A 27,679-nucleotide genomic window follows, 5' to 3' on the forward strand; every position below is an offset into this window, starting at 1 on the left:
TTTACAGGCAACCTTTCAATTAATCCTCTTTAAAACTGTCTTCAAAAAAGGGGGGTCACCACCCTTTTCTATGGAGATGGCTAGCTGCTAGGTTTTTTTTTTAATGAGTCACTTCCTCTTCAGGAAGTAAGCTTGTGAGTCCTCTCACATCTGCATTTGTAAGAGTTTGAAGACAATGGCTGTCTATCTCGCTGGCAGTCCATTTCTATGGTGACAAGAAATGCAAGGTATTTTTATTGCTCGCTTCCTGTGAAAACCTTCCTCATAGTTTATGGCTGAAGAGCTAGGGAGATATTGATTGCAGGAAATACGACTTCAGCAATAGAGTAGTCAATGTCTGGAATACTCTACCCGACTCTGTAGTCTCTTCCTCAAACCCCAAAAACTTTAACCTTAGACTGTCTACCATTGACCTCACCCCTTTCCTAAGAGGTCTGTAGGGGGCGTGCATAAGCGCACCAACGTGCCTACCGTCCCTGTCCTATTGTTTCTCTATTCTTTTATTTTTCTTATATGTACCCATCTCATGTATTCACAACTATGTATACACTTATACTTATTATCTTGTAAACAATTGACAAATCAAATAAATAAAAAATAAAATAAATATTGGCTTCTTGTCTCAATTCTTTCTCCTTTTGCCAAAATACATTGATTCAGCCAATGCAAACAGGTTTCAAACTTGATCAGAGGAAAACATTTCAAGCCCCTCTCAAACCGCTTCCCTCTTTAAAACACATGCAATCAGCAAACACTCTCCTTCTTGTTATGCAAATTGAGTCTTTGAGATAGCAGATAAACAGAGATGCAAAGACCCAGAGAGGAGTTTACTTGTTTGTCTCTTGCAGAATGGGGAATTCTTAGCCCCTCCCAACCATCCAAACAGCCTGTAAAACTTCCGTTGGGGGGGGGGGAGAGAGAGAGAGAGAGAGAGAATGACAATTCAGGCAATCTGATTAGTTATATCTCTGCTTTGGAGACTTAGATTAACATTGTGCTTTGACTTGGGAGTCCTGGTTTCAATATACTTTTGCTTTATCACACGAATTCAAATAGCTTTTACTTTTTGGGAAACCAAAGTCAAATTTCCGCCATCCTTTTACTGAGGGATTGCAGGAATTCAGATCTACTTATCATTTTACTATTCTGTCCTTTGATTCAATTGTTGAATATAAAGACAGATAGATAACTCTACAAATTCTTCCGTACAAAGTTTCTTTTATTGGATTATGTTAGGTATCCTCAAGGTAACTCACAGTTATGTCAAGATGCATCTAATGTTCAATTCTTTGCATAGTTGAAATCATAGTGTAAAATGATAGTAATCTTTCGCCTATTTCATCCCATAATAGTAGAGCCAAAGGAGAGACGCTAGCACTATGCTAGGGTCCGAGCAAGAGTGAAAAAACCTCCCCCAACGCACCAAGGGCCAATTCAGTGACCAATCAGGATTACAGATGTGACCACATGACATGTGATGACCCGTAGTCTCTCAAAATAACCCAAAACCCAAAACATATATTAAAGTCTGGTAAAGCCTTCAACTTAATTGTTTTATTAGGCATAGTTCAAAGTCACAAAAGTAAATAGGGAGGCAAACAGCAAACTAAAACAAACCGCATTGATGAGAGTTCTGAAGCAAGCCGAGATAACTAATTATAAACTCTAGGAAGCCGAGAAAAGTCCATGGGAAGAACGCCAGCAAAGATAAGCCTCTTTCAAGGTGAACACTAATTGACTTTAGCAATTCTAACTGCGCAGTTGGAAACTTATATACATAGCTCCCACCTGCAAGCCACAAGGAGGATCATGGTAATCTCCTCTTGAGTAGACCTCGCTTTTCCTTGATCCTCTCCTCCCTGCGTGACCTAGGATGGATAGGGGATGGGCCTGGATCCTCCTCTGACTGTTCAGCCAGCCTCTGCCCTTCCCCAGCCTCCTCCACCACCTCTGGAGCCACACTCTCACTCCCTGTTGGCTGTTCCTCCTCTTCCTTAGAGTCAGACTCCACCAGGGGCATGACACTATCCCTCCCCTGCAGGGTCCCCTCCCCCGGGACCAGGTGCACAAGGACGTTGAGGAAACCGAGCGTGAAAGTCCTGGACCAAACGAGGAGCATGAACATCAGTGGCATCAACTCAGGTAAAGTCCTCTGGTCCATAACCTTTCCATGCCACCAAATACTGAAATCAGCCCCGCAACTGGCATGAATCTCGGATGCTATCCATTTTGTATTCCTCCTCTCCCAGAGGGGCTACTGGCGCCGGCTGTGATGGAGCCAGTATATGCGGACTGTCGGGTGAGGCAGGGACTAACAGGTAACGATGAAAAACAGGATGAATACGCATGGTCCATGGCAGGGAGAGATGATAAGCCACAGGATTGATCACCGCCTCGACCGGAAAAGGTCCCAAGTAATGGTGATTGAGCTTTTTCGATGGTCGCGTCGTTGGTAAATATCGAGTAGAGAGAGCCAAACCCAATCGCCGACTGCTAAAGGTGGAACATCGCGATGATGTCAGTCTGCAAACCGTTTATAGTCTTCCTTGGCTCTCTGTAGTTGATCGCAGACCATGTGGTGCACGGCTTTTAACTCCTGCAAAATCGTATCCACTGCCAGAACTGGGGAATCAGACGGGGCTAAAGGGAAAAGTCATGGATGAAACCCATAGTTAGCAAAGACAGGGGACACACGGGTAGATGCATGTTGAGCATTGTTATAAGCAAACTCCGCCACCTGCAGCACCTCCACACAATTGTTTTGTTGAGTATTGCTGAAACAGCAGAGGTACTGCTCCAAAATAGCATTCACTCTCTCTATCCCCCCATCAGTTTTGGGGTGATGAGCAGACATGCCTGAACCTGCAGTTTCATGAGTAGGGTCTGCCAGAAGCGTGCCATAAATTGTACTCCCGATCTGATACCATGCAGTCTGGTAACCCATGCAACCAGAAAACATGGGAGATAAACAATTGAGCCGTTATCTTGGCCGATGGAAGACCCGCACACAGAATAAAGTGGGCCATTTTAGTCAACATATCCACCACCACCAAAATGGTTGTGGCACCATTCGATGGTGGTAACTCAACGATGAAATCCAATGAAACTTCCTCCCACGGTCGTTCTGGTGTGGGCAAAGGCTGCAATAGACCAGGCGGCGCACCAGGAGCATACTTGGTTTGGCGACAGATCCCACAGGACGCCACATATCCCGACACATCATGTTTAAGTCTCAGCCACCAAAATGTCCTAGAGATGAGGTGCAGTGTTTTGAACACCTCAAAGCGTCCTGCCACCAGACTATCATGACATTGACGTAGGATAAGGCCATGAAGTGGACCTCCAGGCACATAAATGCGATCACGGAACCGCAATAGGTCCCCAATATACGCTCAAGGAGTCTCTTGTCTCCCATTCTCATCCAATTCTCGACGTCGAGCTGTCACAAATGGGTCCTGCTGCTGCGCCTCCTGAATCCTCACTCGAAGGTCCACAGGTTCTTCGGTGGCTGTAAACCGCTCCAACGGAATCACCGTACAGGGCAAGATTTTATCCTCCCTTCAGGTATACTCGGGCTTCCGAGATAGGGCGTGGGCGCGTTGATTCCTTCCACTCGGAACATAGGTCACCCGGGAATCAAATCGATCAAAGAATAAGGACCATCTCACCTGATGCTGGTTCAATGTCCGAGCTGTACGTAGGTGTTCCAAATTGTGATGATCCGTCCGAGCCTCGATTTGGTGATGAGACCCCTCCAGGTGGTGCCGCCATGTCTCAAAAGCAACCTTAACCGCCAATAGCTGCTTGTCCCAAATCGTATAGTTGCACTCTACGATTGAATTTTTTCTGGGTCCATTTCCACTCCAGCAGGTGAAATACGATGTCCCAAGAAGTCAATCATGATTTGTGCAAACTGACACTTCTCACGTTTAGCAAACAGGTGGTTATCACGCAAACGTTGCAACACTAGCCGCACATGCTGCCAATGTTCTTGCAGGAAGTCTGAGTAAATCAAAATGTCACCTAAATAAATGACCACGAATTGATCCAACAAATCACGGAAAACATCGTGCATGAAATGCATGAACATAGCTGGGGCATTGGTTAATCCAAAAGGCATCACGGTATACTCAAAATGCCCGTACCTCATCCAGAAAGCTGTTTTCCACTCATCCCCTGTACGAATGCGAACCAGATTGTAGGCCTCACACAAATCCAACTTTGTAAAGATCTTAGCTTGATGAAGCCGCTCAATCAGTTCAGGGATGAGGGGAAGCGGGTACCGATTCCTCACTGTGATTGCATTCAACTTGTGGTAATCACAACACAAACGTAGCTCCCCCGATTTCTTTTTCACAAAAAGCACCGGTGCAGCCAATGGGGAGGTAGAAGGCTGGATAAACCCTTTCCGGAGCTTCTTGTCAATAAAATTCCTCAACGCGGCCAACTCCGGTTCCGACAGGGAATATATCCAACCCACTGGCATCAGGCAACAAGTTGATTGGACAGTTATATGCCCGATGAGGAGGCAACTGATCCACCTCCTTCTCCCCAAACACATCAGCAAAGTCCACCAACTCTGCAAGTAGATCCAGGTCCATGGGTGTAGCCACACTCCCTGCACAGGAGCGCAAGCAATGGTTGGCGCACTTCCTATCAAGGAACTGCACAGCTCCAGAAGACCAGACAATCTGTGGATCATGGGCCTGTAGCCACTCCAAACCCAGCACCACCGGAAAATGAGGCACTGCAGCAACATAAAACACAGTTTTCTCCACATGTTGCCCAATACACATGCAAAGGAGTTTGATTGCAGCAACCACAGGTCCTGAATGAAGGGGCCGACCATCAATCATCTCCACCATTACTGGTGGGGATACCTGTTGCTGAGGAATGAACCACTGCTTGACAAAATGAGCATCCATGAAATTGGCTGTGGCTCCTGAGTCGACCAAAGCTGGGATCTCCACCGCTCCCACACCAGGCATGAACACACTTGCTGGCAGCACAAGATGCTTCACCAATAGCGACTGTGGTGGAGATGTCGAAGATGTCAAAGGTGGCGAGGGTGGCAAGATTGGTGAAGATGGCGGGCCTATGGACTTTATACCCCGACCTGCAGAACCCCGTAAGCCAAGCAATGCTCGTTTCCCGCCACCGCAGGTGTCGCTGCTGTGGATGTCTTAACAGGACACTTGGCCGCAAAATGGCCTCAATTGCCACAATAGAGGCATAAACCATCACAACGACATCTATTCTTTTCTACTTGATTCAGGCAAGGGCAGCCAGCCCCCAACTGCATGGGTTCCTCCAAAGGCACTTCCACCAAGGGCACCAACTTGCTGGAAACAGATACGGTCTCTGTCCATCATCGCACCTGTTGCTGCTGAAGTCTAGCATCGATACAAAGACACAAATGCATGATCTCTTGAAGGGTGCGAGGGCATTCAGTGTGCGCCAACTCATCCAGAAGTTCCGATGACAAACCCTCCTGGAACTGGTCTAATAGTGCTGCCTCATTCCATTGTACATCCTGAGCAACCACCCGAAAACTAGCAATATAATCCAGCCAAGCCCCTGCTTCAGCTCTCTCAAACGTCTGTTTGCTGTTTGGCTTCGAACAGGGTCCTCAAACATGGCCTGAAACTGATGGCAAAACTCAGCGTAATTGTCCAACACCTGGTTATGCTGGGTCAGCAGAGGCGTCGCCCAACGTGCTGCAGAGCCTGACAACAAACTAATCAAAAACCCCACCTAATCCTGGTCAGTGGGAAAGCCTTCAGGCCGAAGGCTTATGTAAAGCTGGCACTGCCCAAAGAAATGCTGGAAATTGAGCCAGCGAACAATCAAATTTATCTGGCACTGCCACTGGGCATTTTCGGCGTGGCTGGGCAGCTTGCATTTGTGCCACCTGTGCAGTCAAAAGAGCCACTTGCTGGGTTAACTGGGCAATCTCTGCTCTGAGCTGATCCATGGTCACCCCACAAAAAGCAAAAATAAGTTGAAGGGGTGGCTGAAGTCAAAATGTGATGACCCGTAGTCTCTCAAAATAACCCCAAACCCAAAACATATATTAAAGTCCTGTAAAGCCTTCAACTTAACTTCACTGTTTTATTAGGCACAGTTCAAAGTCACAAAAGTAAATAAGGAGGCAAACAGAAAACTAAAACAAACCGCATTGATGAGAGTTCTGAAGCAAGCCAAGATAACTAATTATAAACTCTAGGAAGCCGAGAAAAGTCCATGGGAAGAACACCAGCAAAGATAAGCCTCTTTCAAGGTGAACACTAATTGACTTCAGCAATTCTAACTGCGCAGTTGGAAACTTATATACATAGCTCCCACCTGCAAGCCATGAGGAGGATCATGGTAATCTCCTCTTGAGTAGATCTCGCTTTTCCTTGATCCTCTCCTCCCTGCATGACCTAGGATGAATAGGGGATGGCCCTTCCCCAGCTTCCTCTACTACCTCTGGAGCCACACTCCCACTCCCTGTTGGCTGTTCCTCCTCTTCCTCAGAGTCAGATTCCACCAGGGGCATGACATGACATGGACTACATTTCCCAGGATACCATAACTACATTTACCATAATGCATTCCCTTAAGGGGACAGCTCCCAATTACTAACTAACTATACCAATTCCCATTAACTATAACTGGCTGGACAGCACAAGCCATGAATTTGAGCTCATAAAACATATAACTCAATGTGGCAAACATATCCATATTCCCTCCTTTTTTCTCTACAAGAATAACTCTATGAGGTTTGGATGGGCTGAGAACAAATGAATCACCCAACCGGTTTTCATGGCTAAGATGGGACTTGAACTCACAGTCTCCTGCTTTCTAGCCTGTTGGCTTAATCACTAGACCAGGGTTTGCCAACCTCGCACCACCTTGGGGTGCGAGACGATATCCATGGAGTGTGAAAACATGGGTTTAGAAGTTTCAAAATTATAATGTATATGTATAATTATATGCATATTTTTAAGGTATGCGAGAATATATCAGAAGCTTTCTAGGGGCCTGGGGTATAGAAACGTTTGGGAACCCCTGCACTAGATCAAATTAGCTTCTTGTATCATGCAAAATATAATTCCTCAATTTAATAGAGATTGGACTATGGAGGTATTTGGGGTGATATTTTGATTCTATTTTGTTGAATGATACAGGCTTCAGAATGCTTAGCAAGTCTCAATATCTGCATTGTTTTCTGGATTTGTTATATCCATTACGAAGGTAGTAAATTTCTGACTGACAGAAGAGACTGTTACTTCTAAAAATTACTTTCTTCCCATCTTTCTGAATCATCATAGTGGAAGTACTTTTTTCACTTTTAAAAAGAGTTGAAACAATGATTAATTGATTCTAATAGATCACTGAAGACAGATATTGGCTTCTATAATTCAGAAAACTTTAATATTTAAATACATTGCTTATTACAGATTAGGTCTTGAAGGATTGCAAGTGATCTCCCATATTGACAAAGCTTTTAAAGCTTCTACCTAGTCCAATAGTCAAAATATATTTTGTAGCTGTATTGTCTCAAATAAGATAATACAATAACTTTTATTACAAAATCCCCGGGGTCGCACCTGATATTCAATATATTATAACAGTATTAAATATCAGTATTTTAAACACCAATTTTAAATGGCACAATTCTCACAGAACTGCTTCAAAGATTCCCCCCTCCCAATAGTTTTCATATGCATTTAAGTAATCATTGTATAAACAGCTGACAGCTGCAGATTCCTTCTGTGTCAAAAAAAGAGACCTCTCTTCTTTCTAGGGCATCATAACTTGGTGAAATATATATGTATACTCATAAAGTCCCTACCCTAAAGTACACAAAGATATACTGGCTCTAAATTCAAAGTATACTTTGAAATTTAAAGATATTTACTTTTTTCAGTATGACTATAAGAAAGTATTTGTGAAAACTAAGGGGCTGTATCATTTTGAACTGGATACTGCTGAACAGCTGCACCACAAAGAAAATGCAGTTCTGCAAAGTCAGGTATGCCCACATCTATATATATAAAAGGCATGTACCACTCACTCATCACAAAATCTCAAGAACTGTAAAGCCTACAAACTTGAAATTTGGCACGCATGTTCCATTTGGCTTCTAAGTGCTCACTAAGAAAGGATTTTTACTAATGACCATCAGATCATTAGTATTTCTTTTACAATAATTAACACGCTCTGATGCTAAGGAGTTCTATTCTCCTCCCCACCTGAAAAGAACTCTGTTCCAACTGTCAGTTGTCTAACATTCCGTTACCTCAGTTCAAACTGGTAGACATTCCACTCCTTCACTCAGGAGTGGTCTGGGGCTCCTTACAGTACTAAACATCGGTACCTTACCAAAATATCTACAACTTCCATCTATGGAACTGCTTCTGGACTCAAGGCTGCAGGAGCGATATTCCTTTATGTGTTTCAATTACTGACCACCACTGAGCCAATTTCTCCTGCATGTCCTGATCGCATGGTTTTGTGGCAAAGCATGGGTAATCTACTCCACCTCCACCTGAAAAGAATTCTGTTCCAACTGCCAGTTGTCTAACATTCCGTTCCCTCAGTTCAAACTGTCAGACGGTCCACTCCTTCACTCAGGAGCAGTCTGGAGTTTGGTACCTCACCAATATATCTATGGAACTGCTTCTGGACTCAAGGCAGCAGGAACAATATTACTTTATGTATTTCAATCACCAACTACCACTGAGCCAATGCAAAAGATTTACTTTTCTATAGATAAAAGGAGAATTCCTTTTCATGTGGAAATTTGATTCAAATCAGTATATAGATGAATTAAAGGGTTATTGATTTTTAAATTAATGTCATATTTTTATTAGGTTAAATATAAGGAGAAATATGAAAAATCAAAAGGCAAGTCTATGCTAGATTTTATGGACACACCAATATACAAAATTTCAAAAGAAGCTCAAAAGTTTCAAAGTGAGGTAAGTGATGTTTTGATAAATTATTATTACAGGTAATTCTCGACTTACGACCACAATTGAGCCCAACATTTCTGTTGCTAAGTGAGACATTTGTTCAGTGAGTTTTGCTACATGTAATGATTTTTTTGTTGCCATAAATTGTTAAGTGAATCACTGCAATTGTTAATTTAGTAACATAGTTTTCAAGCAAATCTGGCTTCTCTATTCACTTTGCTTATCAGAAGGTTGCAAAAAATGATCACATGACCCTGGGACACTGCAACTATCATAAATATGAATCAATTGCCAGGTGTCTTGAGTTTTGATCACATGACCATGCGAATGCTGCAATAGTCGTAAGTATAAATAACGATTATAAGCACTTCTTTTCAGTGCCATTGTGGTTACTAAATAAATGGTTGTAAGTCAAGGACTACCTGTATAATGTAGTAACCAAAGTGTTGTGCTGAAGCAGCATTTAAATGAGAGGTTTATGTGATTTATTGTGAAACAGAATAACTGATAGAATAGAATAGAATAGAATAGAATAGAATAGAATAGAATAGAATAGAATAGAATAGAATAGTTTATTGGCCAAGTGTGATTGGATGCACAAGGAATTTGTCTTGGTGCAAATACTCTCACTATACATAAAGAAAAGATACATTCATTAAGAATCAAGAATCATAACGTGCAACACTTAATGATAGTTATAGGTGCAATCAACAATCAAATCATACTACGAAAGTCAATATAAATCGTAAGGATACAAGCGACAAAGTTACAGTCCTACAATCACAAGTAGGAGGGGATGGGTGATAAGGAGTGATGAGAAGGTTAACAAATAGTAGTGCACACTTTGTAAATAGTTGAACAGTATTGAGGGAATTATTTGTTTTGCAGAGTGATCGCTTTTGGGAAATAACAATCCAATATTTGAATCCATGGTTCACTCAGTAGAAGATTGGACTTGTTGAGCAGCAAATTAGCTGCATGTAGTATAAACTTTTTTTTCAAATATCTCACATCCCTTTCACATCCCTTTCAGAAAACAGAAATTAAAAGTATTCTTAGACATATGGAATGAGTAAAGCAATACTTTGGATCTTGTTGTGCTTTCCCCAAATTACAGTAATTATTTTAGAACCACACTTTGATATTTAGCAAATGTTTAAATTATACTTTGTAAAGTATGTTTGAGATCATATATATTTGATATTATATATGTAATAATATTTCATATATATATTTTTGATAATCAACAATGTTTTGGATACAGAAAATGTATAGAAAAGAATTCGAAGAAAAAATCAGAGGGAAAGCAGCCTTGGACTTAGACAAGACTCTAGAATTCTTACATGTGAAACATGTAACAGATTTACTAAAAGAGGTAACATTTACAAATAGAAGATAAATCGTGTTTTTTTTTGTCATTATATTGTTTATATTCTATCTGTTTGTCTTCCTTTTCTTTTCAGTTTTTTTGTACTTATACATAGTAGATAAATGAAAAATGAGATTGCTGAATTATTATTATACAAATGAACAGTATGGAAACAAATGTTTATGGGAACTTGTCAAAATTTATTGTTTATCAAGATTTAAATATATAAATTTACTCCAATTTCCAGCTTTTATAGGCTTATGATTGTTTACTCAATTTATTTGTATCTTCTTATCATAGTAAAATGACTGAATGGAGTTTCTGCTTAGAATTTGAAGATGCCCAAAAGATAAAACTAAAATGGTACCACTTGGTTTGACAATTAGAGAGGAAAGTATAAGTTGTCTATTTCCTCTTCTGGATAAAGTGTGTCAAGACTGAAATAATTAAGGCTTGCCTTTTCTGCCAAGTTTAATATAATATCCATCTATGTGCTCATTTCAATCACAAGAGCTCATTGTGCGATGTAACTCTGATTTGTGGATAAGTGCATTTAGTGATCCTTTGTGAATAATGATAGCATTAACAGAATTTGAATGACAGGGTCATTTACTTGTCTGTAATCCTGAAAGCCATCCAGAATAGAAGCTCTTATGATTTTATAAAATAACCATGTAATGGTACCATAGTGTATAAGTAAAAGAATGTTTTCTTTTTTTCAAGAGCAAGATAAAGATTATCTTACAGTATTTTTTTGATTTCTCAGTTCTGTTTTAACTATGATAAATTCCTTAATTCACATTTTATAGAAAAATTCAGCTATGCTTTAAAATATTTGCTATGAAAGATTTTTTTTCTTTTTTAAGATCTTGCTCACTATTTAAAACTGATTTTATTACTTCAGAAAGAGTATAGAAAAGATTTTGAAGAAGGGAAAGGAAAAGGACTGGCAGTTCTTGAAGATACTCCAGATTTGATCAGAGTAAAAAATGCATCTCAGATATTAAATGAGGTAAGTACACTTTGTAAAGCTTAGTAAATGCCATGGAAAGTTTGTCCACACAAGTATCTAAATCAAATCAATTCTTAGTTTTGTAGTAAGTGGAAAATGTGTGTGTATTTGAATATGCTTATATCTTTTGTTTAAATAATAGAAAGAATACAGAAAAGATCTGGAACAGGAAATAAAGGGAAAAGGAGTGAAGCTTTTTTCAGAAACTCCTGACTTCCAAAGAGCAAAGAGAGCATCTGAAATTGTTAGTGAGGTCAGTAAAGGAGAATGTTCTTTAAATAATTATAGAAATGCATGCATCTACCATATTTTTCAGACTATAAGATGCTCTGGACTATAAGAAGCACCTAACTTTTGGGGAGGAGAACAAGAGCCTCTGCCTCTAGCAACTTTCCTCCTTGCAGCAAACAGCAAACAGCCTGGTCAGCTTCAGCACAGCCTGATTTTAGCACGAGCAGCTGATTGGCGGTTGGATCAGCCTCCTGGAATACTGCCAATCAGCTGTTCCATGCTGCAGGAATTACCACCGTCCATCGGCGCTGTTGTCACCCATTGCCACTGCCACCTATGGCCGCTTTCATGTGTCCCATTTTCGGCCTCTGTGCATCCCGTTTTCAGCCCGTTCCAGGCGGCAAGGATCCCCACCATGGCCTATCCCTGTCACCTGGACCAGGCCAAAAATGGGATGTGTGGAAGCCGCAAATGGTCCAGCTAAATCAATCTGTGCTGAAGCTGATTCAGTTGTTTGCTGTTTGCTGCAAAGAGGCAGATTGCTGGGAGGCAGAAGCCAAAGGGTGGAGGCAAGCAGGTGGGCAGGGCTTTGGCAACATTTGCTCTATAAGACGCACAGACATTTCCACCCACTTTTTTGGGGGAAAATGTGTGTCTTATAGTCCGAAAAATACAGTATTTTTCCCAAATCCAGACAGTACGCTTCAGACAGATTCTTTGCCACTATGAATTAGTGTATCCTGTGAACTGACTTTAGGTAAGTTGGCACTGACACAAGGCTTGGTGGAAAATTCTGCACCTCTGAGCACTGCAGAAAGGTACGTATTTTATTTCTGCTCTCTTTCTCCATAAAAAGTCAGGATGAGAAGAGGGCAAGCAGAGCAGTTGACTTGATCAAATCATTCAAATCAAATCTTTATTACAGTCAAAAACCAGAATAAACAGGATTCGTATATAAAACAGGAAAAGGAATCTAAAGGGGAAGTAGGAGATGGGTGTAGGGAACAGAAATGCAATATGTGGGCAGACTAAATTTATCACAACACTCTATAATAATGACCTAGATGCTCATTAAGAGATGCTCATCATTAGATCGATTTTAAACACTGCTATGCTGAACCTGGTAATATTAAATCTTGTATTTAATCTGGATGTTTTTGATGGTTTTTATTGTTTTAATATATTTTTAATATTTTTAATTATAATATATTTTTTGAATTGCAATTCATCCAGAGTCATTGACTGAGATGGATAGCTGTAGAAATTAAATTAGTGAGTGAATGAGTGAGTGAGTGAATGAATGAATGAATGAATGAATGAATGAATGTTATAGCAGCATACGTATGTGAAAGCAATAGGGAAGTATAGAATTGTGAGTCCCAGATATTTATGCAATAATCGTAAGAAGTATATAATCTATTTTTTTTGTGTATCCAGAGCTACTGGGGCATTGTTTCTCCAGGTAGGGAAATCTCCAGTATTGACCTTCAAGGGCAGCTTGAGGGCAGAGGATGACATCACACTAGAATAAAGACTATTGGTTAGTCACTTCAAGATCAGTTAGTTATGCCATAGGAGAGGAAACATGTCTGTGGGAGTCACTAGCAATAAAATTGTGGCTTCCGGCTAGATCTAATTGTCACTCTGTGTCTGCAACACAGTTTAATGAATGTTTTGGCTTCATCATATTTTTTGATGAATGGAAGATCTGGAGTCAAGCCCAAGGATTATATTTTAATTGCTACTGCCTTTTTTCGTGCAGTCTGAAAAGCATTCCTCATGGTTAGTGGGACAAGGCCAATGGGAAAACGGGAATGTCTGAACCAATAGTTGAGTAACTGTTACCCACATTTTAGCCTCCACTTTAATGAGGTCTGGCTCTAGTCTTATGGTGGCATTAAATTGTGGAGCCTGAAGGGCTGATTTTAGAAATTTGGATTAAATGAGTTCTAATGGTGCAAAATTGGAGAAAAGGCCCAGATGGATACCATAAAGAAGTTATTGGCTTTGCTTCAAAGAATTTGAGTTCTGCAGGTATATAATGGCCACCTCTTAAATAATTTAAGGATGGGGGATAAGCTCCTGCCTTTTCAGCAACATAGTCCCCATGACGTTTCCTACCTCATGACTCTTGAATTCAAGACAAGACTCTAGAATTCTTACCTGTGAAACATGTAACAGATTTACTAAAAGAGGTAACATTTACAAATAGAAGATAAATTGTCTTTTTTGTCATTATATTGTTTAAATTCTATCTTCCTTTTTTTTCAGTTTTTTTTAGTTATACATAGTAGATAAATGAAAAATGAGATTGCTGAATTATTATTATACAAATGAACAGTGTAGAAACAAATGTTTATGGGAACTTGTCAAAATTTATTGTTTATCAAGATTTAAATATATACATTTATTCCAATTTCCAGCTTTTATAGGCTTATAATTATTTACTCAATTTATTTGTATCTTCTTATCATGAGGTTTCCTACTATTGGCAGAATGAAGGTCTACTCCCAGATATTTGAAACGGGAGACCTGTATCCTCCATAATGGCTCTTGAGTAGTCAGAATAGATATGTATATGAGAATATAATTTATACAAGCATTCATTTTGTATTAATTATTTATATTTAAACAAGAAAATAATACTGGAGATAATATAAAATTTCATTCAAAATAATGAAGCATTCCTTATATGCTTAAATTATTGGTGGACGAATATAACCAAAATTAAGTATCTTACTAGAAATTAATACCATTATAAGTTACAAGATGGAGGGGGGAGGAGAGAGAGAGGGAGGGAGGGAGAGTGGGGGGTATGACCTCTCAATGACTTTTTATATAGGCAACTCTCAAACATGTTTATTTTAAACTTCTATACATTTTACAATTTTGAAACAGCCTATTTCAGACAATAAATCCTCAATTCTGCATGTATAGGTCATACATATTCATATATGTGTATTTACAAATTATCTTCTTCCCTACCTCCCATCTCCAAAATGATGCTTGTGAGTTTACAATATATATTCTTATATTCACAGAAAGAATATAGGAGAGATCTGGCGACCAAAATAAAAGGAAAAGGAATGCAAGTTGGTACTGATACTCCTGAAATACAGCGAGCAAAGAGAGCATCTGAAATTGCAAGCCAGGTTTGCTTAAGATATTTTCAAAGCATAAGTCTATATATTATAACAGTGTATGGTACAGTCATACAGTCACTCAAGCCCTGGTCAACTCATAGCTTGACTACATGGGGCTGTCTTTGAAAATTGCTAAGAAGAAGGTAGTCCAGAATACATCAATGCAGAAAGTTATGGGCCTGCTTCATTATGCCCATATAACGGCTCACCTTGAACAGCTCACGGAACCTTGGAACAGTGGGATGCCACAAAGTTCTGTCTTAGGCTCAGTATCTTCAATATCTTCATAAATGACTTAGATGAGGGAATAGAAGGGGAACTTACCAAATTTGCAGATGATACTAAACTGGCAAGAATAGCTAACACCCTAGAAAATAGGCTCAAGATCCAGATGGATCTTGGCAGACTAGAATACTGGGCTCTATCTAACAAAATGAAATTCATTGTAGAGAAAAGTAAAGTCCTATACTGAGGCAAGAAAAACCAAAAGTACATATGTAGACTGGGTGAAACCAGGCTTAATAGCAGTAACTGCGAAAGGGATCTTGCAGTCTTAGTGGACACCCAGCTAAATATGAACAAGCAGTGTGCTGTGGCAGCCAAAAAAGCTAATGCAATCCTAAGTGCATTAACAGAGAGGATACAATCAAGATCAAGTGATGTACTAATACGACCCTATAAAACTTTAGTAAGACCATGCCTAGAGTACTGCATCCAGTTTTGGTCACCATACTATAAAAAAGATGTTGAGAAAAAGTGCAGAGAAGAGCAACCAGGATTATTAGGGGACTAGGGACTAAAACATATGAAGAACAGTTATAGGAACTGGGCATGGCTAGTCTAGTGAAGAGAAGGACCAGGGGAGACATGATAGCAATGTTCCAATATTTGAGGGGCTGCCACAGAGAGGAAGGGGTCAAGCTATTTTCCAAGGCACCTGAAGGCCAGACAAGGAATAATGGATAGAAACTGAACAAGGAGAGATTTAACCTGGAAATAAGGAGAATTTTTTTGACAGAACAATCAACCAATGGAACAGCTTGCCTTCAGAAGTTCTGAGAGCTTCATCACTTGAAGCTTTCAAGAAGAGATTGGACTGCCATTTGTCAGAAACGGTGTAGGGTCTTGGGCGGAGGGTTGGATTAGGTGATCTACAAAGTCCCTTCCAACTCTGTTAATCTGTTAAATCTGTTAAAATCTTTGGAAGCTGTTGCTAATTTACTTTTGAATGCAATTCAGCATCCTAGTCAACTATAAAGCATATAAATGTAATAAATTATTGTCATTGTTAACATTATTTATTTGCAACAATGTGAAGTCACAGTTTGGTTCTTTATCTGGTGTTCACCTTCATATATATCCAAAACTTAGGATAGCAAACAAGTCCAAGATGGAATAGGATACTGTAGACTTTTGTAATTATTATTTTTAATTAGTAACAGGATATGAAAAATATATCCGACTGTTTCCTACAGTCCACTTGTTCTGAATGTATAAAACATTTTGATCTTCTAGTCCAGAGTGTCAAACTCACGTCATCATGGCGGTGTCAAGTGATGTATCAGGACTTTCCACCCCTTTGCTAAACTGGGTGTGGGTATGGCCAGAGCGTAACCCATCCGGCCCACAGGCCAGGATTTTGACAGCGTATCAGTGTATTGACAGTGTTCTAGTGTATCAATTAATAAAAGCACCATAGGTTAAAGAAAGTCCCGTATAAAAGCTGAAGCTGCTATAGATCTGATTATTTCATGTTCTGTTCTTTATAGAAAGAATACAGGAAAGATCTAGAAATGGAAATTAAAGGAAAGGGAATGCAAGTGGGCATGGATACTCCTGATATACAACGAGCAAAGAAAGCTAATGAACTCGCAAGCCAGGTTAGTCCAGAACAGAGCATTCAATGGCATTCAAAATAAAGCATAATAATCCTTTAAAATGTGTTTTGACAAAAAAGAAATTGAAAATAGAAAACATACAAAAATAATAAAACTAAATCCTATGAAAGTGCAATCAGACATCAGAATTCTGTGTTACAATAAAATATTTGAAAGGTCATACAAGTATGGATACAAATGACTAAAGATTGCATATATTTCAGAATTCTTTACTATGCTATATCTTGCAGAAAGAATACATGAAGGACTTGGAAACTGAAATCAAAGGGAAAGGAATGCTGATAAGCCCAGATACTCCAGACATACAGCGAGCAAGGAAGGCATCCGAAATAGTGAGTCAGGTGAGCAATATTTAGGAATCATTCATACAATAGGGATATTCTCCTGGGTGTGGGGGTGCCTATTCTGATAGCAGTCTTATTTCAAAGAACTACACATATAATTCTTGGAACTTGGGGTAACTGAATAGTCTGGAATTAATTATTTAGACTTTAATGCCCAGTTTATTTAAATCTGACAGCGGGACAGAATTTTTTAATGGTAATCAGATTGATGTAAACAAATTTAAGCCAATTTAAACTGCCAATTAATGTTGGCATATTAAGTGTGTGTACTAAGTAGTGGGGTATTTTTTCAGAAGAAGTACAAAGATGAAGCAGTGAAGATGTTGTCTAGTTATTCTGCTGTGCCAAATACTCCCGAAATTGAGAGGATTAAAAATGCACAGAGAAATATCAGTGCTGTAAGTAGCAGTAATTATAATAGACATATTTTGCAATATGTAGCATTGAATTAACTAACTCTGTTGTGTTTCAGGAAACGGTAGAAATATGCATATTATTTCCAAATAAATTGTATAAATTCTCTCTCTGGAATTAATATTATGAATCTTTGGAATTAATATTGTGAACTGGGAACTAGTTTTACATGGTTTCCATGAAAAAAAAACATGGATATGTCAACGTGTGACTAAAATGTATTTAATTCAGGTAGACCTTATCTTTATCTTAAAATTTTCATCTACTTAACTGCAAATAATTGAGATTTGCATAACTCACAATCAAGATGTAAATGCAAATTGATATTTTTGTTGATTTCTCTCTCTCTGTCTCTCTCCCTCCCTCACCCCCTTTCTCCCCATCCTCCCTTCAGCTCTTTTTTCTATTAGTTAGCTGATTTTTGTATCTGGAAAGCCTGTATCTATACTTCTAAGAAATATACATTATAGTTGATTTTAAGTATTTAAAGTAGAGATGGTAGGATTTTGTCCAAGCAGACTAAGCGTATTAGGAATTGAGGTCTTAAACATGTTAGGATGCAGACTAAGAAAGTCTGCCTTAAAATCATTTACATTTGGCCAGAAAGGCAAGAACTAAAGAATGCATGAATGACATATCATAGTATTTATTTATTTAAAAAGTTAACAGGGAAACAGTACTTTCAGTTACTAATTATATTTTTTAATACTTTTAGTTACTAATAATTAGGGCCGGTTCTCTTTAATATCTTCATCAATGATTTGGCTGAGGGGATAGATGGGGAACTCATCAAATCTGCATATGATACCAAACTGGCAGGAATAGCCAACACTCCACAAGATAGGCTTAAGATTCAGAAGGATCTTGACAGCCTTGATTATTAGGCACTATCTACAAAATGAAATTAAATGGTGAAAAAAAAATAAGGTTCTTACATTTAGGCAAGAAAAATCAAATGAACACTTATACTAGTATAGGTAGTACCTGGTCAGTATAGTAACTGTAAGAGGGATCTTGAAGTCCTAGTTCAAATATGAGGTAGTTGTGTGCTGCAGCTGCCAAAAAAGACAACACCATTCTAGGCTGCATTAACAGAGGAATAGAATCAAGATTATGTGAAGTGTTAGTTAGTACTGGTTTATAATGCCTTAGTAAGACCACTCCTGGAATACTGCATCTAGTTTTGGTTGCAATGATTTATATAGACATTGAGACTCTAAAAAGAATACAGAATAGGGGAATAAAGATGATTAGGGACTGGAAATATATAAAGAATGGTTGCTGGAATTGGGTATGATTAGTTTAATGAAAAGAAAGACTAGGGGTGACATAGCAGTGTTCCAATATCTAAGGGGTTGCCACTGAGAAGAGGGACTCAACTTATTTTCCAAAGCATCTGAAGGCAGGATAAGAAGCAATGGATGGAAATTAATCAAGGAGAGAAGCAACTTAGAAATAAGGAGAAATTTCTTGACAGCTAGAACAATTAATCAATGGAACAACTTGCTTCCAGAAGTTGTAGATGCTCCAACACTGGAAGTTTTTAAGAAGAAATTGGACAATCATTTGTCTGAAATGGTGTAAGATTTCCTACCTGAGCAAGTGGGTGGACTAGAAAAACCTCCAAGGTCCCTTCCAACTCTATTTTATTCTTCAGGACGCTCAAAAGTTTATAGTACCACTGAGTGAATGGAGTTAGTTACAGTTTCATGAATCAGACTAGGACTGTGAAAACCACTAGATTGAAATGAATCATAAGAGTTTTATGAGGTTTTCATTTATTTAATAAATTATTTAATATTTCTCCCAATGGTGTTTTCTATATCCTAAAGTGAGAAACATTTCACTCAATGTTATAATTACTACATGGCTGCTAATTAAGAACCCCATAAGAATTTTTCTTCTCTGTGCCTTCTACCACATACTCCACACTGTCACATTGTACAAAGTGTTTGTCAATCCTTATGTTCACCATGATGGCATTACTCATCAGAGAGATTATAGAATGATGGATATATGCAACATATAACAAAAAAACAATATTGGCAATAGCATAATTTGTACCATTTTGCAACAACAAAGTAAAATCTAAAATGCTTTAAAGTTTCTTTGATGAAGTCTGATTGCCTCTTGATGAAGATGAAAAAAGTTAAAGGAAATGTAAGACAGATATTCTATTTGCGCAATTCTGATATAAATAAGACTGTTACAATTTCTTGTCTAAGGGCAGATTATGAGATATGGTGCCTACGTGCTAAATTCAATAGGGAATTCAGGTTTATTCCAAAGTTATCTATCTATAGGAGCATTAGAAGCCAAATCTGAATGAATGATTAGTTTCAGTCTTCAGCACGGATGGTTCTTCTAATCATTTCCTGATTTTGTTTTGTTTTGGGCTCACATGTATCCTATGAAGAAGAGATTTTAAGTAGTGCTATAGCCTAAAAGAATGTTCCTTTAATGCAAAACTTTAACTACTATGAATTCCAGTAGATAAGAGCTGAAAAAATGAAGAGTTTCTCTGCTGATTTAGTTATCTCATGAAAAACTAAAATATATCAAAAATTTCAAATAATAAAATAGATCCTTCCCCACTCACCTAAATGTTTCCTAGAATTTGTGTTTATTTTATTTTCTTTGTTTAATGAAGGTACTTTACAAGAAAAGATTAGGTGCGGGCATAACAGTAGCAGAGACCCCTGTGACTGAACATGTAAAGAAAAATCAGAAAAATATTAGCACAGTAAGTTTGATTGGTACTACACATTGTGTTGCATGAATAGTAAAAGTTGTACTAGTGATATTGTTTTATGCTGTGAAATAAAATAGTGCACTAGAATTAGAGACCCAAAATACAGATATTTTTGTATATCCATATTTGAAATCCTGTAATAATTTGGTACAGAGAAATCTTTCTTCTCAATACTGTTATTCTGAAACTACTTTTCTAAATTTTCTAAGTGCTTTAAAAGTATGAGTTTCTAAGTTCTTTATAAGTTTCATTACAATGTTTTCACCTTCAAGTAAGTTAGATTTATGTTAGCAATATTTATGTATGTTAATATTTTGCTTCACCCCTCAAATAGTGAACCAGAGAAAAAGCAATTTTTTTATCCTTTAGTATGCAGTATTAATAATCTTGAAACAAAGTGGCAAAAGGGAATTTAACTATCAAATGTTGTTTAATGCAATGCAGTATTTAACATGGTTCAATCACAGGTTATATGTGTTTTAATCATTAATTATCAGGTGTGCTATAAAGAGCAGCTTGGTAAAGGTACTTCAGTGAGTGTCACTCCTGAAATGGAAAGAGTCAAGAAGAATCAAGAAATTATCAGCTCGGCAAGTCCTTTGTCTCTTGTTTCTTTTGGTTGTTTTGTATTAATGAATTTGTCTGTTTGATCAAGAATGGATCCTTCCTTTTTGACATTTTAAAATAACTACAGAAAGATGTTCTCTGAGGTTTAATCTTTCTTTATAACATTCATTAGCCACTCAAATGTTATGAACTGTAACTTATCGGATCATTGATATTCAGGTTTTGAATGAACATGATTGCAGTCCTGCTGATGATAACAATAATGTTAATATTTTCAAAGGTTAACTGTGGTCAAAATATTTCTGTGTAATGATATATTTTACAGGTCAAGTACAGCAGAGATCAGCAGCAAATGAAAGGTAGACCTAGCGTGATTCTAGATACACCCGAGTTAAGGCATGTCAAAGAAATGCAAAACATCATCTCAATGGTAGGATAGATTTTTCACATAAGTAGTATGTTCTAAGAAACAGTATTGTGTTGTACACTGAATTAACAGAGAAAGCTTTGCACACACTACTGAAGTAGGAATTGATTTCTTCTTGCACTGTGGTTGATGGAGTGGACTTGCTAACAATGTAATTTCCCCCCCTATAATACTAATTAAATAATTTATCTAATAATTCACTGAGTGGCTTTTTAAAGACATGTCACATGGTGCTTTTCTTTCCACATCCCAGATTAACAGGAGAGGATGACACACACTGCCTTGTGCCTGTGCATGTTAGAGGTTCATGTGTGAAAGTGAAATTCTGAATGTGGTTGTTGTGATTGTCTTGCAAAGTTATGCATATGGATTGTGCAGAATATATTATGATCTTGGAGAAGGGTTGAAAAATTAGAGGTTACTCTCCTTATTTGTGGGTTCTATTCCAGTATATAAAACCAGTAAATAACAAAGTCATAAGAAATAAGATATTGACTCTACAGGAATTGGGGGTTAGGTTTGGGAGACTATGACCATTCTCTCTTCCTCTCACAAGCTTTATAACTTTTTATCCCCTACTTTTTCTGTGGCAATGCACCTACATGTGCTCCTCTTTCTCATCACTTGATTGTGACAAATCTTGTTGGATCACTACTGTTCACACTGTGACTGGTCTGTGTTAGCATCCAGTGGTGCAAGTGAAAGGCCTCTCTATTAATATTGTGAGGGAGACAGACTTTGCTGCTGCAAAGAAGCCATATGAATTATTGTGATTCGCTGTCTATATAGGATCCAGGAAGAACAATGTAGGAATACTGAATAGATCACCTAACTCTTATAAGTGTTCTTTATGCATACACAAAAACCCTTTTATAATGTTTTTCCATCTGTAAAGTAATAAAAAATAAGGTCCAAATTGCAACATGCTGAAACTTTACATGTTTATCAAAGACTGATCTCTCTGGTTCAGTCATAGATATGCATAATGGAAGATATCAAGAGCTACCTGTATACAGACTTTGTAATAGCCGGGTTGGCTTTGATAATTTGTGGATTAACAAGAAGCACTATTTGTTTAATATCAACACTTGCATGAGAATGTAATTGATTGTGACTATAATGATGCAATTACTTAAAATATTCTTAAAGATCAGCACTGAAACTGACATATGCTATAGACATAAAGGCATATACTGGCAATGAAAAATTGCATGTTGATAATTAACTACTTGTGTAATAAGCAATAAAATGGGATATTATCACTGGCTGATGGAATAATATCTGCCAAGTGAATCTGTTATCCCTTTCTTTTGTACTCTCTGTAGTCTCTATTAATGACCTACTGGAGCCAATTTGAGGAGAATTCAGGGGGAAAAAACAAGAAGAACATCCTTCTGCATGATAGAAATTCTGAATAATGTTGAATACAAGCGAAGGGCAATGCCCAATAATTATTTACTGTTCTTAATACTTGAATCTCAAACAATGTACATATTTTTTCCAGGTCAAATATCATGAAGATTTTGAGAAGACAAAAGGCAGAGGATTCACTCCAGTAGTGGATGATCCTATAACTGAACGGGTGAGAAGGAATACCCAAGTGGTTAGTGATGCTGCATACAAAGGTGTTCATCCACACATAGTTGAAATGGATAGGAGACCTGGAATAATTGTGGGTAAGTCGCTTCTATAACTTTACCGAATCAGAAACACTTGTGTGGCCATCTCTAATTACACATTTTTTGGTGATAAGATGTGGTGGAATGTAATTTGAGGGTAGAAGGACAGCATTCCTGAGGAGCAAAAGACAGAGAAGTTTAGATAGTTTGAGTGGAAGGAAAATTGCCAGAACAGCTCCTCCCTAAAAGTTCTCTGAGTCTCTGATTAATGGTGTAAGTATTTCCTTACTATCTATATTTTCTATCTATCGGTAAGGAACAATACAGGAAATTGCTTAGAAGAATCTGTGTGTTTGTCTTAGTTTTTGAGTCTGACATCAGATAATTAATATAACTGAAATGCTATTGACACTTGCAGTTACATGCTTTTGTGTCATATCAAATTTATTTATCATATTAGAATGATAGGTCATTTGGGATTATCAGACAATAATTGTTTCCCAGAAAAGTGCTAATTGCAGTGCCCTCTAAAGTAATGAAAATATTAATTAATCCAATAATGAAAAAAATTAATCTATTATTAAATTGCTTGACAAGAGCTTAGTTTTTTTTTAAAAAAGTACACATAATACAATCAGTATTTAAATTGTTAATATGAAAGACCAATATTAAAACTATTTTAATAATGAAACTAATCACAGAACAAATTGCCATTTGACATTTTTTATAGATCAATACGAATGGAATTAAGTTGTACCATTTCAATATCTTGTAAGACCAGCACTTAATTGCTATAAAATATTACTTTACTTGGTAAGAAAATAGTCCATCTGTGTACCATGGTGAAAATAAATTTTATTTATTTTTTGGCATGTTACTAGTTTAAAACTCTTATCAGAGCATTTGAACAGTGTCTGATTATATTTACTTAACACTGAATTGGCAAGTAGTGAAAAGCTGAATAAGTTAGTAGTCCAATGTTTCTATAAATATACTGAATTAAGGAAATTGCTTTAGAGACTAGTGAATTAGATGCAAACTTTTTTCAATGTTTGGACTGTCGTTGTCAATGTCTCTTTACACTTTCATTCTATGAATTTTTCATACACATATATGTAAGCATCTTACAAGTTTTATTTTGAGGGCTTTGTCTCATTTGCCAGTGAAAATCAGTTTGACATAGTTTTTTTGTGAAACATTAAAAACCATTTGTAACAAATTATTTTAAAACAGCAAGTTAAATCGATAAATTTATAGATACATGTGAAACAATGGTTTGCAACATGTCTTTTATGACTGGGGTACTATCATGGAGACAACACTATCCTCAGATACCCTTGTGAGTTGGCATTTAAGAAGAGGTAGATTTGGGGCTCACAAACTGTTACTGCAACTTGGCAGTCAACAGAGATGACTTCATATTATCATTAGCGTTCATTGGGTACCACTGACAAGGTAAGAAAATGAAGACCTGGATAGGGTTATGGCTAAGCACAGTTTTGCACTGTTGTTTCTGAATTTGAATTGCAGAACATAAACAATGTTTTTATAAGAATTTGAAAGTTTCATAGTATTTTTTTGCAGACAATATGAATTTAATTATCAAAAAGAAAAGAGGCAGAAATGTATCATTTGCATACAGTATAATTTGTTTAGATATAGGACAAGGCATATATAGTTCATAAATTTAGATACATTTTTATGTTTTTATGTTATAGAATTATACCAATGAAGGAGATAAACATGGCTAAAATTCTGAATTATTACGGGGAGCAAATTATTTTGAAAAATATGGTTGCTTATGAAACAGCTTGTAGACCAGACATGTCAAACTCAAGGCTTGCGGGCCAGATATGGCCTGTGATGTGTTTAGATCTGGCCTGCAAGTAGATTAGTAGTAGTAGGTGATTGAGTAGTTACCTTCTCGCTTCTTTGGGTGTCTTATCAGTGGCAGCAGTGCCCTCTGCCTAAGAGCAAGTGGCTGGTGAGGGAATGAAAGAGAAAGAGAAAGGACGGAAAGTGCTGGGTTGTGTGTGTAGCAGGACAGTGAGCTGAAGCAGCAGTAGCGCTAAACAGGTCTGGGGGGAAAGTCAACTGGAGCTGCAGTGTTGCTGGGGCTCTGCTAAGGCCCTGGGATCAGCGTGCATGGCTCCAGCTGATTGGTGCTTCTGGCAGCCTTAGCTGTTGGCTGGTAGCAGCATGCAGCCTTGGGGAAAGGAGTCAGCTGGACCTGTGGAGCTGGCAGGGCTCAGCAGAGAATTCAGCATCAGTGCATGCAGCTCCAGCTGATGAGACTTGCATGCAAAGGCCAGCCAGGTAGCATCAGCCTCATGGGTGGAACAGCTGCATGGGTAGAAAATGCTAGAGCTCTGCCTGAGCTCCAGAGAGTGATGTGCCCAGAAGAGAGAAAAAGATGAGTCAGGGAGAGAGGAGAGGAGATAAAAAGAGGGGGTTTTAGCGGGAAAAGGAGAGGAGTGAGAAGGACAGAAGGCAATAGGGAGGAGAGGAGAAGCTTCTGTGGAGCAAGCCTGAGGGAGAGAAGAGTTTGAGTGAAAGGGAGGCAAGCAGAAGAATTGACAAAGGAGCAGAGGCTGTGGAAAGAGACCCTAGCAGGCAGTGTAGGAGAGAGAGGAGGGGGTAGAGAGAGAGAGAGAGGAAAAAGAGCTGACCAACCACCTGAATACCATCCCATCATGTATCCACCTGTTGGAAGAGACTGACCACCACCTCATCACATGACCCACAGGCCCCTTATACCCCAGAAGACCTCACAGCATCCTACTGAGACTTAGATATAACGGACTCCTGAATTAATATGATACATACTAATAGTCTTACATGCAAGTGGCCTTTTGAGGGCAACCATGATGTTGATGTGGCCCTCAATCAAATTGAGTTTAATGCCACTGTTCTAGATTGAGAAGAAAACTTTTTACTATTTTGACTACAAACAAAATATGAATCTATTCCTATGGCTGGAGTAATGAAAATAAATCATTGTTTGATACAAATAACTAGATAAAATCAATATACACAGGAAATTTGATATTGAAGATTGTTCCCCAGCTCTGTCTGAAAATAACTTAACAAATTCAGACTGTGTTGACTGCTATAATAATGTCTTTTGATAATTGAAAAGTGTATGTTTCAGCTACAGCAAGTTAGCTACTGTCTTTCTAATAATAGAGCAGCTGAATTTTCTCCTTGATTTTTTTACCTACTCTCCTGTTGTTTCTTTTTGGGGGAAAGATCTCAAAGTTTGGCGCACAGATCCTGGCTCCATCTTCGACCTTGATCCTTTGGAAGATAATATTCAGTCTAAGAGTCTACATGTGCTTTTGGGTATTGTTCGATTATGGTTTTCTGCATTGGTTTGTTATAGTCCTGGAAGTAAAATTGACCTAGCAAATGCACTTGTGTGAAAATAACAGCATACTATCGTTTTGTTTACTAGGATTGCATGAATATGAATACGAATATTATTGCAAATGAATACGGATATTATTGCAAATGAAATTTCACTTAATGAGAACTAATTCACTTTCACTTAGTGAGACTGATTGGAGATGATGTCAGATGTAGACCAACTCATTAGATTGGCATCAGATTGTAAAAAAAATAATGGCCTGTTGGGATTTAATCATCTGCCCAGCTTCTATAGCAATATAAAACTATTTACAGAATGTATGATTCCAGAAAGTCTTTTGTGCCATTGTTCCATATCACCTTGCTTGATTCACAAGGTTTTATTGGGATTCACATGGTTGATGTTTTCTATTTACTATATGTTTTCTATTTTTATGTTTTCTGTTGCTATTTTCTTCTTTTTTCTGGTTAGAGAAAAACTATCTGAGAGAAAAAGGGCAACCAAAGTATCTTTTGACTAATAGCACTAAGTGACAAAGTTTCACTTTAATGTTTAAGTATCTGTGTTCAAATAGTATATTTTGTTCTTAAGTGTATGGAAACTAACAAACCTCTAGTTCCACAGAGTTAAATCCAACTTTCTTTCTGTAAGTTTGAATTCATATTTACACTTACCAGCAGTTGTTTATAGTGTCAAAGCAAATGAATATGGAATATTATATATAGTAAAATTATTAATAAGGCCACAAAAGATGAATTGTTAGATCTAAAATCGGCCTTTAAAAGATAATTCCACAGGTAAACAAAAGAAACAGTACCTCCATTTGTATAGCTCTCACCTTACTTGATTTAAATGAGCTATAAAAATTTGTTTTTTTCCTTTGGCCTTTGATGGCATGTGGTTGAATCGCTTTAAGTTGGGGTTTTCTTTTTTAATTTGCTCTTCCTGATGACTACTGTCCCTTATAAACAATGGCACCAGGCCTCAATATTCTCTTTTCTACTTAAAGTATTATTGTGTGTGTATGTGTGTGTGTGTGAGAGGGAGAGACAGAGAGAGAAAATATAATTGCTGTGACCAAAATGATGCTTGATTGTGTTTATTTATATTTTAATATTTTTAAAATAAAAGGTCCCCTTATTTTCTTTAAAAAATTACAATACTATTTATTGCAGTATTGTGTTTTCCTTATAGAAAAAGCAAGACGTAGCCAATACCCTTTGCATTCTACCAGTACTTCTGGCGTTGGAGATGACAAATCAGATGATTCTATATTTTCTTACTCCAGTGAGGCAACAAGGCTATCTAATGAAGGAGGAGGTATACGGAAGTATCCACCATTAACTGTCACTGTGTGCTCATTCTTTGCACATCTTAAAAATTAACTCAGCAATCTTCACTTACCCAATGAATCGACAATTGCATTAGATAAAAATATTTTTTTTGTTAATCTTGGACCTGGGTCATCAAGGATGGTAACTACCTACTGTCTTTATACATACTTCTTAAATCTTGGTGGTTTTCAAGTACTATAGTTATCTTGGTGGTTTTCAAGTACTATAGTTCTAGATTG

The 27,679-nt window shown here is 37.8% G+C and overlaps 1 protein-coding gene across 3 annotated transcripts in view; it reads left to right on the forward strand.

The window, feature by feature from the left end:
- NEBL (nebulette) overlaps nt 1–27,679 on the forward strand; it is a 172,530-nt gene that overhangs the window by 131,301 nt on the left and 13,550 nt on the right. Inside the window, exons 11-25 of one of the 3 annotated variants that reach the window (XM_087948325.1) lie at nt 7,916–8,020; nt 8,862–8,969; nt 10,228–10,338; nt 11,237–11,344; nt 11,487–11,597; nt 14,617–14,727; nt 16,488–16,598; nt 16,847–16,957; nt 17,254–17,358; nt 20,025–20,117; nt 20,624–20,716; nt 21,019–21,123; nt 22,625–22,796; nt 25,989–26,081; nt 27,301–27,426. In XM_087948325.1, the coding sequence (XP_087804451.1) occupies nt 7,916–8,020; nt 8,862–8,969; nt 10,228–10,338; nt 11,237–11,344; nt 11,487–11,597; nt 14,617–14,727; nt 16,488–16,598; nt 16,847–16,957; nt 17,254–17,358; nt 20,025–20,117; nt 20,624–20,716; nt 21,019–21,123; nt 22,625–22,796; nt 25,989–26,081; nt 27,301–27,426 (1,663 nt within the window). The remainder of the gene's footprint in view (nt 1–7,915; nt 8,021–8,861; nt 8,970–10,227; nt 10,339–11,236; nt 11,345–11,486; nt 11,598–14,616; nt 14,728–16,487; nt 16,599–16,846; nt 16,958–17,253; nt 17,359–20,024; nt 20,118–20,623; nt 20,717–21,018; nt 21,124–22,624; nt 22,797–25,988; nt 26,082–27,300; nt 27,427–27,679) is intronic. The other 2 variants (XM_026675721.2, XM_026675722.2) reach the window with 2 other exon arrangements.

Source organism: Notechis scutatus, chromosome Z, assembly GCF_049901735.1.
Source record: "Notechis scutatus isolate UNSWTSFEM ecotype Mainland chromosome Z, rNotScu1.2, whole genome shotgun sequence".
Classification (NCBI taxonomy): Eukaryota; Metazoa; Chordata; class Lepidosauria; order Squamata; family Elapidae; genus Notechis; species Notechis scutatus.